Here is a 16,478-nt window from a genome sequence, read left to right on the forward strand (position 1 = left end):
ATAGTTTGCTTTACGATTTCATAGAACAAGTTGAGAATTCAGAATTTTTCATTTTCCATCCGTAGTGGCAAAGAAAAGGAAACTGACAGGGGAAGATGTTTCAAAGTTATTAGATGAATCAGAAGATAAATGCAAGGAGACAAATAGCAGCACTCTAGACTCTATTAATGATGGTGGAATTGGTCATATAAATGAAATGTCAGGTTATGAGTTTTCAGATGAAGTTATCGTAGATGAATTTTTCTCAAACTCAAGAATTAATGTGACCTATATATTCCTGAGGACACAAAAGCAATGTGGTATTTTCATCCAGTTAGTCATTTGACAGGAAGCATGTCATCATGCAATATTTTGTGACAAGAACTTGTACCATCTTGTTTTGCCAAAATGATGTATGATGATATTCTTTAATCTTTTTTATTGTTTGTGCACCGGTGTTTTGAGTTGAAGAGGTTTGCTATGTTTTAATTCTTGTGAACATTCCTAATAAAGTTTTCTTCTTACTATCCCTTTATTCTTCTGCAAATTAATCATAAAATGACTTCAAAAATATAATATTTTTCTTGGTATATTGACAAAGAACATTCAGATTTCTCAGTTGTGAGCTCAAAATCCTTTATCAGTGTTGACAAGAGAAACATACTGATTATCTTGTTTAGGAGAGGCACTGTGCCAGGTTCTGACAATACAAAGAAACCCAGGTCTGCTCTTAAAGAGCTTATAACCCTGTTGGGGGTCAGGAATATAAATTCTCTTCCATTAGCTACAAATGCCTCATTAGGGTTTTTCATTTCCAGTTGCAGGATATCCTCAGATATCCCCTCCCAGTGTTAATATCTTACAGAACGATAGTATAATATCAAAACCAAGAAATTGACACTGAAATAATCTGTACAATTTATTCAGATTTTACCAGTACAGACTTACTTGTGTGTGTGTACCTCTATGCAATTTTATCACATGTAAATCCTTGTGAAACCACCACCATAATCAAGATACTCAATTATACCATCACCACAAGACTTGCTCTTATTCACCCCTATATAGCCACATCCCTCCTTTCCCCATCTTTAACTCTGGCAACCACTAATACATTTTCCATCTCTGTATTATTTCATGAATGTTATATAAATGGAATCATGCAGTGGAATGGAATCAAAACATCCTTTTGAGATTGGCCTATTTTCACTCAGCTTAATTTTCTTGAGGTTATTCCAAATTGTTGCTTGTATCAATAGTTTGTTCCTTTTCATTGCTGAGTAATATACCATGCATGGTATGAACGTACTATAGATTAACTATTTAGTCATTGAGGGACATTTGGGTAGTTGCCAGTTTGGTGCTATTAAAAATAAAGCTGCTATGAACAATCATGCACAAGTTCTTGTGTGAAAATAAGTTTTCATTTCTCAGGGATAAGTGCTTAAGAGGGCAATTGCTGGTTATATAGTAAGTCCCTTTTAGTTTTGAAAGGAACTGCCAAACTGTTTTCTAGAGTGGCTGTACCATTTTACATTCCCACCAGCAACATGAGTGATCCAGTTTCTCTGCATCCTTACTTGTATTTGGTGTTATCATATTTCATTTTAGCTTTCTGATAGGTTTGTAGTGAAATCTCACTGTAGTTTCAATTTGCATTTCTCTAACAATTAATGCTATTGAACATCTTTTCATGTGTTTGCCTTTTGTATATCCTCTTAGTGAAATGTGTGTTTGTGTCTTTTCCTAATTTCTAATTGGATTATATGTTTTGTTTTTAATGCTGAGTTTATGAGTTCTTTATATATTCTAGATATGCCCAGCTACTATTTTTAATCAGCTGCTATAACATTTGAGGGAGAAATGATGTCATGAAGAGTCTCTATCTCATTGAAGCACATTAATACTCCACCCTCTTTAGAAAAACCATCTGTATCAATTCCAATCCAGCTGTTTTCAGAGAGGAACACTCTTCGTGGGGGCCAGTTTCCAACCTTTGGTGAACACTTTATTTGCCACTAATCTGCTCCACACTGTTCTTGAAGAATTAGAGTGCCACTCTTCATCCTCCTTTCTCTAGGATTTTTGTTATCAGGGCCACCAAAGCAGCTGAGATAATGTTGACCTGACAATTTTTGTTTGTTTTTCATTTTTTCCTCACTTTTCCACTTTCATTAGATGTATTTCCTCTGCTCATTTGTTTCTCTGCTTTCCCACAACTTTAGCTTTTCCCTGCTGTTGTTATGACACTTGCTTCTACACCCCTGTGCAGCTCAGTTCCTCAGATTAAATGATTCTGCTTCTGTGTCCAAATTCCAAATATCAGGGAGAGAGATGGGATCACTGAATACTGGGGTCACTCGTGCAATTCTGGTGCAGTGTGGCCTGCGGAAGTGATAGCAAGTGATATGTGACTATCCTGGGATGGTTCTCTGAGAAGGAGGTCTGAGCAGAAAATTGCTGTCATTTTTATTACAAGAACCATAGGAGTTAGAGAGATTAAGTGGTTCCCAGAGCCACATAGCTCCAGTGGTAGAGGCAGTATATAAAACCTAAGCCTACCGAGTTCCAAAGATTATACTGTATCTACTATGCCAATCACCCCACCAACACAGTTCCTGCCCTTGAAAACCTGGGTCTCTTGGTGAGATCAACAAGCATCTACAATTATTGATATAATAGAGACACATACAATCCGACAGAAAAATATACCCGGAGAAAACAGAAGACAGAGGTCTATTAAATGAAATACAATTTACAACTAAAAGAACAATAGCATTCTTCTCTTTTAAAAAAAGTTTGGCAGTAGTTTAAATTTATGCTTATATTATTACCCTCATTATAAAAATACATTAGTGTATTTATGAGCCCTTGGGTGAAATGGTTCAGTAACATACAAAGTTAATTCCATACAGTGTCAGAAAAAACCAGAATGGCACAAATCCCTTTAAACAAGATACATGCTTTTATGCAAGACACTTTAATTTTGTCCTTTAATCAATATTAACTGACTTTCTGTTAGACCAATGTTGTATTCTTGTGATTAAGTCAATGGGGTAACTAAATAGTATCTTTTTTTATACAATGTTGGATCTGGCCTACTAAAATTTTACTTAGGAGTTTTCTTCTATGTTCATGAGTGAGATTTGTTTAAAATTTTCCTTCTTAAAACTAAACTTGTCAGGTTTCAACATCAAGATTATGACAGCTGCTATACTAAATAACTTGTAGATGATTGTAACTTTTACTTGACTGTGATAGAACTTGACTCTTCACCCAGAATTTTAAATATAGACTGATTTTTTTAAATTGGTTATAGACTATTCAGATTTTCTACTTCTCTGAGTCAGTTTTTTTTCTTCCAGTTTTATTGAGACATAACTGATGTACAGTACTGTATAAGTTTAAGGTGTAAAACATAATGATTTGGGACTTCCCTGGTGGCGCAGTGGTTAAGAATCCGCCTGCCAATGCAGGGGACATGGGTTCGAGCCCTGGTCCGGGAAGATCCCACATGCCGTGGAGCAACTAAGCCCGTGCACCACAACTACCGAGCCTGCACTCTAGAGCCTGCGAGCCACAACTACTGAGCCTGTGTGCCACAACTACTGAAGCCCGCGCACCTAGAGCCTGTGCTCCGCAACAAGAGAAGCAATCGCAATGAGAAGCCTGTGCACTGCAATGAAGAGTAGCCCCCACTCACTGCAACTAGAGAACGCTTGCGTGTAGCAACGAAGACCCAACCAGCCAAAAATAAAAATAAATAAATTTTTTAAAAAAACCTAAAAACATAATGATTTGACTTACAACATGAAGTAATTATCACAATAAGTTCAGTGAATATCCATCATCTCATATAGATAAAAAATTAAAGAAATTAAATATTTTTCTTGTGATGAGAACTCAGGATTTACTCTCTTGACTTCCAGTATATTGATATAACATATAGCAGTGTTAATTATATATATCATGTTGTACTTTACATTCCTAGTACTTATTTATCTTACAGCTAGAAGTTTGTACCTTTTGACTGTCTTCATCCAATTCCCCTCCCTTCCACCCCTGCCTCTGGTAACCACAAATCTGATCTCTTTTTCTGTAAGTTTGTTTGTTTGGAAGTATATTTGACCTACAATACTTTGTTGGTTCCCATTAACACAATGTAGTGATTTGATATTTTTATACACTTCAAAATGATCACCATAAATCTAGTTATGATCTATCACCAAAGATATTACATAATTATTGACAATATTCTTCACACTGTACATTTCATACCCATGACTCATTTATTTTGCAACTGGAAGTTTGTACCTTGATTCAGTTTTTTTTATAACAACTTTATAGAGACATAATTCACATACCATGTTCACCCGCTTAAAGTGTACAATTCAGTGGTTTTTAGTAAATTTAGAGTTGTGCAATCACTGCCACTATCCAATTCCAGAATATTTTTGTCACTCCAAAAAGAAACCCTGTACCGATCAGCAGTCAGCTGCCCACCCTTTCCTCTTAACCCCCAGCCCAAGGCAACTACCAATCTACTTTCTGTCTCTATAGATTTGCCTAGTCTGGACATTTCATAGAAATGAAGTCATATAAAATATCATCTTTTGTGACTGGCTTCTTTCACTTAGCATGTTTTCATGGTTTGTCCATGTTGTAACATGTATCAGTACTTCATTTCTTTTTATTGACAAATAATATTCCATTGTATGGACATACCACCTTTTGTTTATCCATTCGTCACTTGATGGACATTTGGGTTGTTTTAACTTTTGGGCTATTATAGATTAATGGTGCTCTGAACATTCATGTATAAGTTTTTGTGTGGACATGTTTTTATTACACTTGGATTTATACCTAGTTGTGGAAATGCTGGGTCATTTGATAACTCTGTGTTTAACCTTTTGAAGAACTTCCAAACCACCATTTTACATCCTACCAGTAAAGTCTGAGGGTTCCAATTTCTCCACATCCTCACCAACACTTGTTATTGCCCATCTTTTTCATTATAGCCATCCTAGTGGATATGAAGTTGTATGTCTTTGTGATTTGATTTGCATTTTCCTGATGCCTAAGGAAACTGAGTATCTTTTCATGTGCTGATTGGCCATTTGTATATTGTCTTTGGAGAAATGTTGATATATTTTAACATTTAAGAGTTGTTGATACATTTCAGTTACAAGTTCCTTATCAGATATATGATTTCCAAAAAACTTTTCCCTTTCTGTGGCTTGTTTTTTGCACTTTCTTGATGGTGTTCTTTGAAGCACAAACATTTTTAATTTTGATGATGTTGACTTCATCTATTTTGCTTGTGCTTCTGGTGCTATACCTAAGAAACCATTACTTAGTCCAAGGTCACAAAGATTTACACCTATGTTTTCTTCTAAAACTTGTAGTTTTAGTTTACATTTGTGTCTTGATACATCTGGGATTAATTTTTTTATATGGTGTGAGAGAGGGGTCCAACTTCATTCTTTTGCATGTTTCCAGTTGTCCCAGCACCGTTTATGGAAAAAGACTATCCTTTCCCCATTTACTTGCCCGGGCACCTTGTCAAAAATCAACTGACTGTAAGTGTGAGAGTTTATTCCTGGACTCTCCATTCCATTGATCTGTAGGTCTATTCTCATGCCAGTACCACACTGTCTTGATTAATATAGCTTTGTAGTTTTTAAATTGGGAAGTATGAATCCTCTAGCTTGTTCTTTTTCAATATTATTTTGGCTATTCCAAGTCCCTTGATTTTCTAGATGAACATTTGGATTAGCTTGTCATTTTCTACAAAGAAGCCAGCTGGGGTTTTGATAGGATAGCACTGAATCTGTAGATCAGTTTGGGGGGTATTGCCATCTTAACACTAGTAAATCTTCTGCTCCCTAAACACAGGATCTTTCCATTTATTTGTGTCTTCTTTTATGTCTTTCAACAATGTTTTGTAGTTCAAAGAGTAAGTTTTGCACTTGTTAAATTTATTCCTAAGTATTTTAGTCTTTTTTGTAGAAACTTGTTCATTTCATCGGAATTTTCCAACTTACTGTCAGAAAGCTGTTTAAAAGTCTTGAATTAGTGTTCAACTGGAGAAACAGAACCAGTAGGATATATATATTGATTTATTGCAAGAAATTGACTCACATGATTATGGAGGCTGGAAGGCAGGTCTGAAATCCCAAACCATAGGGGAGACCTTCAGGAAAGGCAGGCTGAAAAATCTCAAGGCATGAGTGGAAGCTGCGATCTACAGGTGTCGTATCTTCTTCTCCCTCAGGGAAGTATCAGTTCCTCTCTTAAGGCCTTTCAACTGATTGAGGTGGGACCATGCAGACTATCTAGGATAATCTCTTAAAGTCAACTGATTATGAACTTTAAAACAATCTATAAAACTACCTTCATAGCAACACATAGGTTAGTGTTTGATTGAATAACAACTGTAGCCTAGCCAGTTGACACATAAAACTGACCATCATAAGCCTCTTACCTTTAAAAAATCTGTACTGTTTTTGTAGTTAATAATTTCCTTTTCATTCCTAACATTACTTATTCATGCTTTTCTCTTTGTATCATGATTAATCTTGTCAGATATTTTTCTAATTTATCAGTCTTTCAAAGAACCAACTTTTGGCTTTCTGATTCCATTATGTTTACTTTCTACTCCATAAGTTTTTGCCCTTTATGACACAGCTCCAGAGCAGGTAGAAATTGGTGTCAATTACAGGAACACTACAAGCAAAAGGCCACACTTTAAACTGCAGGCTTGAGTTTTTTCCTTTTCCCTTCTACTTAGCATGAATTTGGACTGCACACCTATGTAAAAAAACAAACAAAAACCACATATACAGAAAAAAGCCTAATGACATACACAAAAATGTTAACAGTGGTTATCTCTGGATATTAGGATTAGGGATGATGTTCTTCCTCACGCTTTCCTGTATTAAAAAGTATATACTTCTAATAATTAAATACAATTCAATATTCTTTTATAAAAAAATATTTTATTTGTTTATTTATTTTTGGCTGCATTGGGTCTTCATCGTTGGGTCTTTGTTGTTGCATGCAGGCTTTCTCTAGCTGTGGCGAGCGGGGGCTACTCTTTGATGCGGTGCACGGGCTTCTCATTGCAGTGGCTTCTCTTGCTGCGGAGCACTAGCTCTAGGTGCACAGGCTTCAGTAGCTGTGGCTCACGGGCTCTAGAGTGCAGGCTCAGTAGTTGTGGTGCAAAGGCTTAGCTGCTCCACGGCATGTGGGATCTTCCCAGACCAGGGCTCGAACCTGTGCCCCCTTCATTGGCAGGCGGATTCTTAACCACTAAACCACCAGGGAAGTCCCAATTCAACATTCTTGATTGATCCTAGATTTGGGGGGAAAAAGGCTAAAAAGGGCACTTCGGGGGAAATTTTTTTATTAAATATATATTTATTTATTTATTTGGCTGCGCCAGGTTTTAGTTGCAGCATGTGAACTCCTAGTTGCAGCATGTGAGATCCAGTTACCCAACCAGGGATTGAACTCAGGACCCCTGCATTGGGAGCATGCAGTCTTGCCCACTGGACCACCAGGGAAGTCCCAAAGATTTTTTTTTCTTAAAAGAAGTTTAATATTATATAGAAAAGGAATAAGTATGATATTACTTGGTTTCAAAGTTCTGATTTGTAAATTAAACCAGGTCAATACAAAAACCTTCCTTCAACCAAACAAAAGTAGATTAAAAAAACCTTTTGCAGGGACTTCCCTGGTGGTCCAGTGGTTAAGACTCCACACTTCCACTCCAGGGTGTACGGGTTCGATCCCTGGTCCGGGAACTAAGATCCTGCATGCCCCATGGCGAGGCCAAAGGAAGAAAAGAAAGAAAAAACCTTTTGCAAATCCTTGGTGTTATCAGGTTCCTATGGATCTGAAATATAACACTCAAGGATTATATCCTTAAGTATTATACACTGTGGTAATAAGTAAGTTGAGGAAGTAAAAACAAAATACATGTCAATAAACATGCTTTCCAAAGTAATATAAATAAACTTTTACTTCAGGATCTTGAAATCAAAATTAATTCATACATAATTAATTCAGAATCAAACCTAATGACAAAGCAAGATGAACCAGCCAACAGCATAGTAACCGTAGCTGATATGTATATAAAACATTACTATGTGCCAGGTAAGTGCTTTTACCTCATTTAATTCTCATAACAACCCTCTAAAGTAGTTACTATTAATATACCCATTTTACAGATGAGTGGACAAAGGCTAGAACTTGCCCAAGGTTACTTAGCTGGTAGTACTGCAGTGGTCCTTTGAGCAGGCTTTGAAATCTGTGCTCCTAACCTCTATGCTACAATGTTTCTCAATACCAGCTACTAACTAAACAATCAGAAATGTACTCCTTCCCAACCTTAATCATCATGAGACAAGGAATATCCTTTGGCTCCTACACATCTAAATTTTAAACATATTTTGTTCCTTCCAACCTATAAAACTACCCTTGATTTTGAGCCACCTGATTTTACTACTATCCCCCTACCCCAACCCCACCCCTTGTACTTTGCCCTCATTAAGTGGCTGCATTTGTATTAAGTTCTGCTTAGAATACTAACCAAAAAATGTATGAACTACTTAATTAAATCTTGTTTGTTCAAAATAAAAGAGGATTTTAAACACTTCCCATTACTCTTCAACCACTCTTATCAAGGCTTCAAAGACTTGCTCAGAAAAGCACTGCTGATGCTGATAACCAGAGTAGCTTACCAGGAACACATTATGCGCTGGGCTGCAATGCTATCAAAACAGTATCTTCAATTCTCTTCTGTGTGTATACTGTGTAATAGGATGGGGGGTGGTAGAAATTACGGTAATCAATATACAATATATTTTCTAGAAACACTTCCATTTCGTGGAAATACAATGTGAAGGCCATATCAAGCTAAATATGAAAATGTGAAAGTTTTATTTAAAAAAAAAAAAAGGCTACACAAATAATTAAAAGTAATATATGAAGAAACTGCCAAAACAAACAAAAGGTCTCATCTACAAAATTATTTACATGTTTAGGGCCCATATTAAAAAAAATACATGGTCCCCTGGGGCCAGTATAGACATAGAGAGCAGTCTATGGTAACACACTTGGGAAGAGGACTTCTGTAGTACTTCCCAGTACATGACATGAACCAAACAAGGAAAACCCTACAAGGTACTTCAATGCTCAGAGGTTTTAAGACCTCGGCTTTGATGATTTTGAAGGTAAGAAACAAAATCAAATCAGCTTCCAATAGGACATGACAGTGGCCTCCAGTCAGTGACCATGACCACAATGCTTCTGAATGGCCCTCCATTTGGGGACAAAGCAATCTGAAGACATGATAGTTTTTACAGATGCCCTGCTACCTACACCAATATAATTACTACATTATCTTATAAAGACAAACAGCAGTCTTTAAACTCTTTTAAAAATATATAAAGAGTTTCCTAAAGATTTTTTTAAAAGGTCTAGATTCATCAAAGATGAGTAAAAAATCCATTACTTTCCTAAGTTCACTTCCTTACTCTATTCCTGATTAAATGCAAAAGCTGACAGTTTCTGATTTGTAGAAAGATCTAAAGGTTTTTGCTTTTTAGGCAAATTCAGATTCTCCTTCGTTCTTTCTTTCTGGTTTTCAGTTTCGTGACTATCCTCGACCACACGTTTTCGTTTCTTTTCTTCAGCTCCATCACTTGCAGTTCCTCCTTTGGCCTTGGCAGCCCATGCCTTTATAAAAATATTGCAGGAGAAAAGTTTTTAGGTACTAACAAAGAAATAGGAAGGACATGATTTTGTTACTTTTGCAGGCAACATTCCTTTATGTAAAGCAGCATAATTAGCACTTGAATTGTTAAACTAATCATTAAGGGTTCTCGTTTTTTTTTTTTAAACAAATCTCTTATTACTTAATTGCAGGGCACCTTAAAAAATTTACATTCTACCTCTATAACATTTCAATCTAAACTCTGCTTGTATTTAACGATATTAAGTGCAAAACACTATAACTGCAGGTACTTTTTTAAAAAGAAAACCTTTTATTTTAAGATTATTATAGATTTCCATGCAGTTGTAGGAAATAATACAGAAAGCCACCATGTTCCCTTTACTCAGCTTCCCTCAATGGTGGCATCTTGCAAAACTGTAGTGCGCTATTACAACTAGGATATTGACATTGATAAAATCCCCTTTTTTATTTCTACTTGTTTGTGTGTGTGTGTGTGTATAATTCTATTGTAGGCTGTGTATTTACCACCGCATTCAGGATACAGAACAGTAGTTCCATAAGCATGAGGATCCTACATGTTGCCCCACCCCACTCCTCTCCCAGGCCCTAACCCCTGGCAATCAGTTCTCTGTTCTTCATCCCCATCACTTTGTCATATCACGAATGTTATATACAGTATACGCTCTTTTGGGATTGGTTTCTACTCACTAAGCAAGAACCTAACAAGCTTCACTCATTTCATTTACCTCTTAAACCTCTTTTAATCTATAACAATTCCTCTTCCTCCTACTTTATTTTCCTTCCTAGTCATTATTGTTGAAAAGGGACCATCTGACCTGTAGTATTTTTCACATTAACAGACTGGATTTAAGAAATGTTTAAGGTTTACACTAAAAATATTGATTACATTTTTAAGTATTCAAAAACACAATCACAACTTTTGCCAAGTCTCTTCCTCTTTTCCTAATATGGTCTTATTCACTCAGATGTCATTTTATCTAATTCTTTACGATTTTTATCCTTTTATAAATACTTATAAAAAATGAGAAATACAAAGATGCTAATGAGATTCTAAAGGAGCCTAGAGGTGGTAAGACCAGTTTCTAGCTTCCTCATTTTGCAATACTTTTATTTGTAAAAACCAGCTTATCAAGGTAAGTAACTATGTCACAAGGTGCCCATGCTGCACGCAGCCATTCCTAGGGAAGGGAAGTCTGAGATTTATTGATACGACACACACAATCCTTCCCCTTGCAAAAGAAAGCTGCTCTTAGCCTTCTTTCACATGGCAGAAACTGACATGAGGAGCAATAGGTACAAGCCACCTGTCCTAATTTTCACATGAAAGGCTAGAACAGAACATCAGATTTTTCCCCCCAAAGCAGTATTCTCATTTAGTATTCAATGTGGAAGTAAATAGCATTTTAAGAAATTCTGCTTACAAGGACTTCAGAATAGTAGTCCAAAAATGTGAATTAATTTCATTTTTACTTATTAATCTTTTTTGCTTTTGATAAGTAATGCACTTTTTCTTGGGGTATTCCCCTAACTTACAATATGCAGAAACTTATACGGATGTAAGCAGTACATCTGCCAAAAAATTAACCATCAGCACTAAATAATAATTATTATATATCCACAGGTTCAAAGCTGACATTTTGCTTGTTGTACTTCCTCTCCACCAAGAGTTTATCAGAATGTATTCAATTTCTAAAAACAGAAAAAGGCACTTTCTTTAAGAATTTTTAAAACCTGGGAATTCACTAAAGTCCCCATCTCAGTACAATTATCCTTACAAATGGGACCTAATGAAACTTAAAAGCTTTTGTACAGCAAAGGAAACTATAAACAAGATAAAAAGACAATCCTCAGAATGGGAGAAAATATTTGCAAATGAATCAACAGACAATCAAAGGATTAATCTCCAAAATATATAAACAGTTCATGCAACTCAATATCAAAAAAAAAAAAACAACCCAATCAAAAAATGGGCAAGACCTAAATAGACATTTCTCCAAAGAAGACATACAGATGGCCAAGAGGCACATGAAAAGCTGCTCAACATCACTAATTATTAGAGAACTGCAAATCAAAACTACAATGAGGTATCACCTCACACAGGTTAGAATGGGCATCATCAGAAAATCTACAAACAATAAATGCTGGAGAGGGTGTGGAGAAAAGGGAACCCTCTTGCACTGTTGGTGGGGATGTAAACTGATACAGCCACTATGGAGAACAGTATGCAGGTTCCTTAAAAAATTAAAAATAGAATTACCATATGACCCAGCAATCCCACTACTGGGCATATACCCAGAGAAAACCATAATTCAAAAAGACACATGCACCCCAGTGTTCACTGCAGCACTATTTACAATAGCCAGGTCATGGAAGCAACCTAAATGTCCATCAACAGAGGAATGGATAAAGAAGATGTGGTACTTATATACAACAGAATATTACTCAACCATAAAAACAAATGAAATTGGGCCATTTATAGAGACGTGGATGGACCTATAGATTGTCATACAGAGTGAAGTAAGTCAGAAAGAGAAGAACAAATATCGTATATTAACGCATATATGTGGAACCTGGAAAAATGGTACAGATGAACTGGTGTGCAAGGCAGAAACAGAGACACAGATGTAGAGAACAAACGTATGGACAGCAAGGGGGGAAAGCAAGGGCGGGGGGATGAATTGGGAGATTGGGATTGATATATATACACTAATATGTATAAAATAGATAACTAATAAGAATCTGCTGTATAGCACAGGGAACTCCACTTCACTGTACAGTAGAAACTAACAGAACATTGTAAAACAACTATACCCCAATTAAAAAAAAAACAAAAAAAACCCCCTGGGAATTCACTCAAGTCTCAATCTCAGTACAATTAACCTTACTTACCTTCCTTTCTTCAGTTGACAATACTCTAAATCGAACCATTCCTTCTTTTATTATGTCTGCTTCATCTGAAAAGTCAGGATTGTCAGACAAAATATTACATCTGTTTTCTTCCAGCCACATCTGGAACCCAGTCTTTGGCCTAAAATAGCAGTTATGTAAAAAAATTTTATAATTAAGACACAGTCTTAAAGTGCTTCATGATTTTTCAGGTTAGTGATTAACCATTAGCATACCTATATATAAAGTAAAAGAGACACAGTTAATTATACTTGTTAATATTCATAATTACATATTACTTAAAACTGCCTAGAGACTGCAGGAATAATGAGCTGAAAAAATCCTTTATAAGATCAATTCAAAGGGATTACTCACATTTGTATTTTCCAAGTGCAGCAAAACTCTGAACTTTCAACTCTTTTATGAATGTTGACAGGCTCAAGGTCTCCAATCCTACTTAGCGCCTCTAGCCCAATATAACCCTTCCATGTATCTTTGGTAGCCTTTCTCCATTTCCCAAACCAGCTATTTGAAATCGTCACAACTTCTCTCAAGCTCCTCACCCCTGCCCTCACAGCTGACCTGGGAGTGTGGGTCCTTTCTTGTACCATTATTATGTAAAGCATGAACACAGCATACTTGTCAGTTTTATTAGATTTCAGTTCTGACACAAACTGTCTTTAGGTCACAAGTGAAGATTTAATGCAAACATTTAATATTTACTGAACACTTTTTTTCTGTATAGCCTGTTGATAGTATAAAAAATGGAATCTTCTTAAATAAAAATTTCAGTGTTTAATATCTAAATTAAATTCAGAACAAAAGAGGAAAAATAAAAACCACAGCTATCCCTTCAAATTAAATTGTTTAACATGAGATATTGGTTAAATGAGATACATAACACTAAAAATGAAATGGTGACTTTTGCAATTTAGCTGATGTATTTTAAATAAATCTAGCATACAAGAGATCAAGAAATCTGGTAACACTGAGTTGGCGGACAAACAGGATATGGACAAATAGGAACTCTCATATTGCTGGGGGTGTACAAAATAATACAACATCCATGCAGAACAATTTTGCAGTATCTATCGAAATTACAATTGTACATTAGCTTGAACCATACAGGAATCCATCTTACAGCTATAGGTATATAATATTCATATAGTTATTCACTGTACTACTATTTGTACTAGCAAAAGACCAGCAACTACCTTTTGTCCACCAGTAGAGAACTAAATAAATTATGGTATAGCCATTCAATAGAAGTAAAAAGATTAAAGAAACTCTTCATGTAGTAATAAGAAATCATCTGCAAAAGCTATTAAATGAAAAAAATAAGGCACAGAACAATGAGTATACTACCATTTCTGTAAAACTAAAAAAAATAGATAAATCTAAGTGTACATGCATAGGATAATTCCAGAAGGCTATATAAGAAACTTGTGCAGTGACTATTTGTGGAGGGGAAACTGGGTGGACAGGGAAAAGATTTACTCTTCATCACACATCTTTTTCTATCTTTTGACTGTGTTTCTCCCATGTAACTATACTAACGATTTAAAAACAAACAAATGAAAAAATGAACTAATTATAAAATATAGTGTCCCAGCAAAACGTATCCACAATTTAAAACATGTATGCAGTTTATCAAAGCATACTTTAATAAGTAATATAGATAGACATTAATCAATATTTGTGGCTTCCCTAAAGTTACAAGTGTTCAGAATGCCTACTACCTGTGCCAATGTAGTATTTACATGAATGAATAATAGGGCCACATAATTTTGTATTGCTACTTCTGTATGCCTTTTATTGGAATACTACATCTTGAGAACACTAAATTTCTCTATGTACTGACCTTTGATTTTCAGTGTTTTGAGGACACATAGCTGGGGTTTCAGATGATGGATTTTTAGGATTTTCTTCTTTTACTTCCTCAGTCCTATCAGCTTGGGAAGTTCTTTTCTGGAAAAAGGATGCTGCAGATGCCTGTAAAAACAAACATAATGAATACCGCAACAAAATCTAGTATGATTTTATATGTTACAAGCAAATTTTGAAAAATGTGGAGAAATATTTATAATTATTTAGAATTCTTACACCAACATGTGAAGTCCCAAGAGGTTCTCTGTTGAAAATAAACATGTATAAACACACACACAAAACCCAAAAAAACTGTACCTCAAATTTCATGTATTCTAGATGAATAAAATTATATGAAATGGAAAATACAAACGGCAGGTCTATTTTACTGATGACAAATCTGTGATAAAATACCAAAACTGGGACAAAATCTGGGAGGCAAAATCAGAATACAGAACAAGGAAGGATTAGGGCCAGGTACTAAACCAGCTGTCATTAAATAGGGACATGCATCAGAACCACTTGGAAAATGAAAAAAACATACAGATAGATGCATGAGTCCCTGTCCTGGGTCTACATATTTTTAAAAAGTGATTCTGATGCAAAACCAGAATTGAGAACCATTGCCCTCACTAGACAATCACTTATAAACAACTGGAGCCTCGTGTCTCATACCTGAAAGAGTGAACAGAACTAAAGTAAGACAAACAGACTATGAGTTGTGTACTGCAGATGGGGGCAGGTGAAATCATACCTGCTTAGACTTTGGTTTTGGAACCAGAGGCTTTATAACTGGAGACTTTTCATAATTTGTAGCTCGATTAAGTGCAGTAGATTTCTTGGATGATTTGTTCATATTGTCTAAAATATTAGTTGAACGTACTGAATTCACTGAAATGGATGGCTCTTTGGAATTGCCTGATACCTAAAAAGCAAACTAATATTAGCATTTAATGTTTAAAGAAGAAAAAAAAAATGCCAAGAGATTTATTTTTCCTTTAAATTTCTGTTAAGTTTGTACTGTAGTCTCACCTTCGGAATTGAATATATTTGGTATAATCCAAATTAAGACTGATGCGCATGTTCCCAAATACCACATCCCCAAGTTTTGAAAACCTTCAAAACTGTAGGTTCTCAGAAGATAAGTAGAAAATGTAACTCTTGGTCCAAGCAGGAACTAGTGCTGCTTTCATCTTTGTTTATTTTAAAATATTTACTTATTTAAATATTTTAAAATTTAATCTGTTGCAGTCTTTAATGCCTCTTAAGTCTGGGGAGGGTCATCTGGTAGTTTGGAAATATTTCTCCGTATGGAAATGTATTTAAATAATAGAAAGCATCACTGGAAAGAGTTTACCTTGAAGGGGTTTATTCGTCCTTGGTTGCTAGAGGTAACTGCACCTTTCATAAGAAAGAAACCCTCACTTAATAGTGGTAAAACTCAGAAGACTTATGACTTCTATAAAAATAATGGAATATTTTAATCTGAATTATATGAAAATAATGTACTTTGCAACTTTAAAACTATTAATAACTATATATGACCTCCTTCCTATTTCTAAGTCAAAGTAAAAGCTATTAGATGATGGGAACTATCCCAATTTGCCACTATGAAATATACAGATACAATATGTAGAGATCTATTCTTTTCTCCTGTTACCAGGGAAGAATGGTGCCTTATTTTAGCTAGTTAATAATTCCTCTACGAATGCTCTAGATCCCACCCACTCCTGCTTTTCAAGAAACTTGTGCTATCAATGGCTACATGTGTCATCTTTGACTTTTCCTTCTTTATTGGCTCAAGTTTTCCAACTTAAAGAAACAAACAAAAACCAAACACGCTCTCTGCCACATCCCCTTCTCGCCCCCCACATAATTTTCTCTCACCTCCCCTCAGCAGCCAAATTTCTCAAGAGTTGTCTACACAGCTATTCCCATTTCCTCACTATCCAGATGTTCCTCCATCCAATACATGGCTTCCAGCCCT

The 16,478-nt window shown here is 35.6% G+C and overlaps 1 protein-coding gene across 1 annotated transcript in view; it reads right to left on the minus strand.

The window, feature by feature from the left end:
* Window positions 1-8,614: 8,614 nt before the first annotated feature.
* The window catches only part of WDHD1 (WD repeat and HMG-box DNA binding protein 1), a 64,189-nt gene continuing 56,325 nt past the window's right edge, over window positions 8,615-16,478 (minus strand). The window contains exons 22-26 of the mRNA XM_059915716.1: window positions 15,849-15,892; window positions 15,246-15,416; window positions 14,487-14,617; window positions 12,629-12,767; window positions 8,615-9,720 (exon numbers count right to left, since the gene is read on the minus strand). Coding sequence (XP_059771699.1) covers window positions 9,520-9,720; window positions 12,629-12,767; window positions 14,487-14,617; window positions 15,246-15,416; window positions 15,849-15,892 — 686 coding nt within the window. The 3' untranslated portion in view covers window positions 8,615-9,519. The remainder of the gene's footprint in view (window positions 9,721-12,628; window positions 12,768-14,486; window positions 14,618-15,245; window positions 15,417-15,848; window positions 15,893-16,478) is intronic.

The sequence above is a fragment of the Balaenoptera ricei genome, chromosome 2 (genome assembly GCF_028023285.1).
Source record: "Balaenoptera ricei isolate mBalRic1 chromosome 2, mBalRic1.hap2, whole genome shotgun sequence".
Taxonomy (NCBI): domain Eukaryota; kingdom Metazoa; phylum Chordata; class Mammalia; order Artiodactyla; family Balaenopteridae; genus Balaenoptera; species Balaenoptera ricei.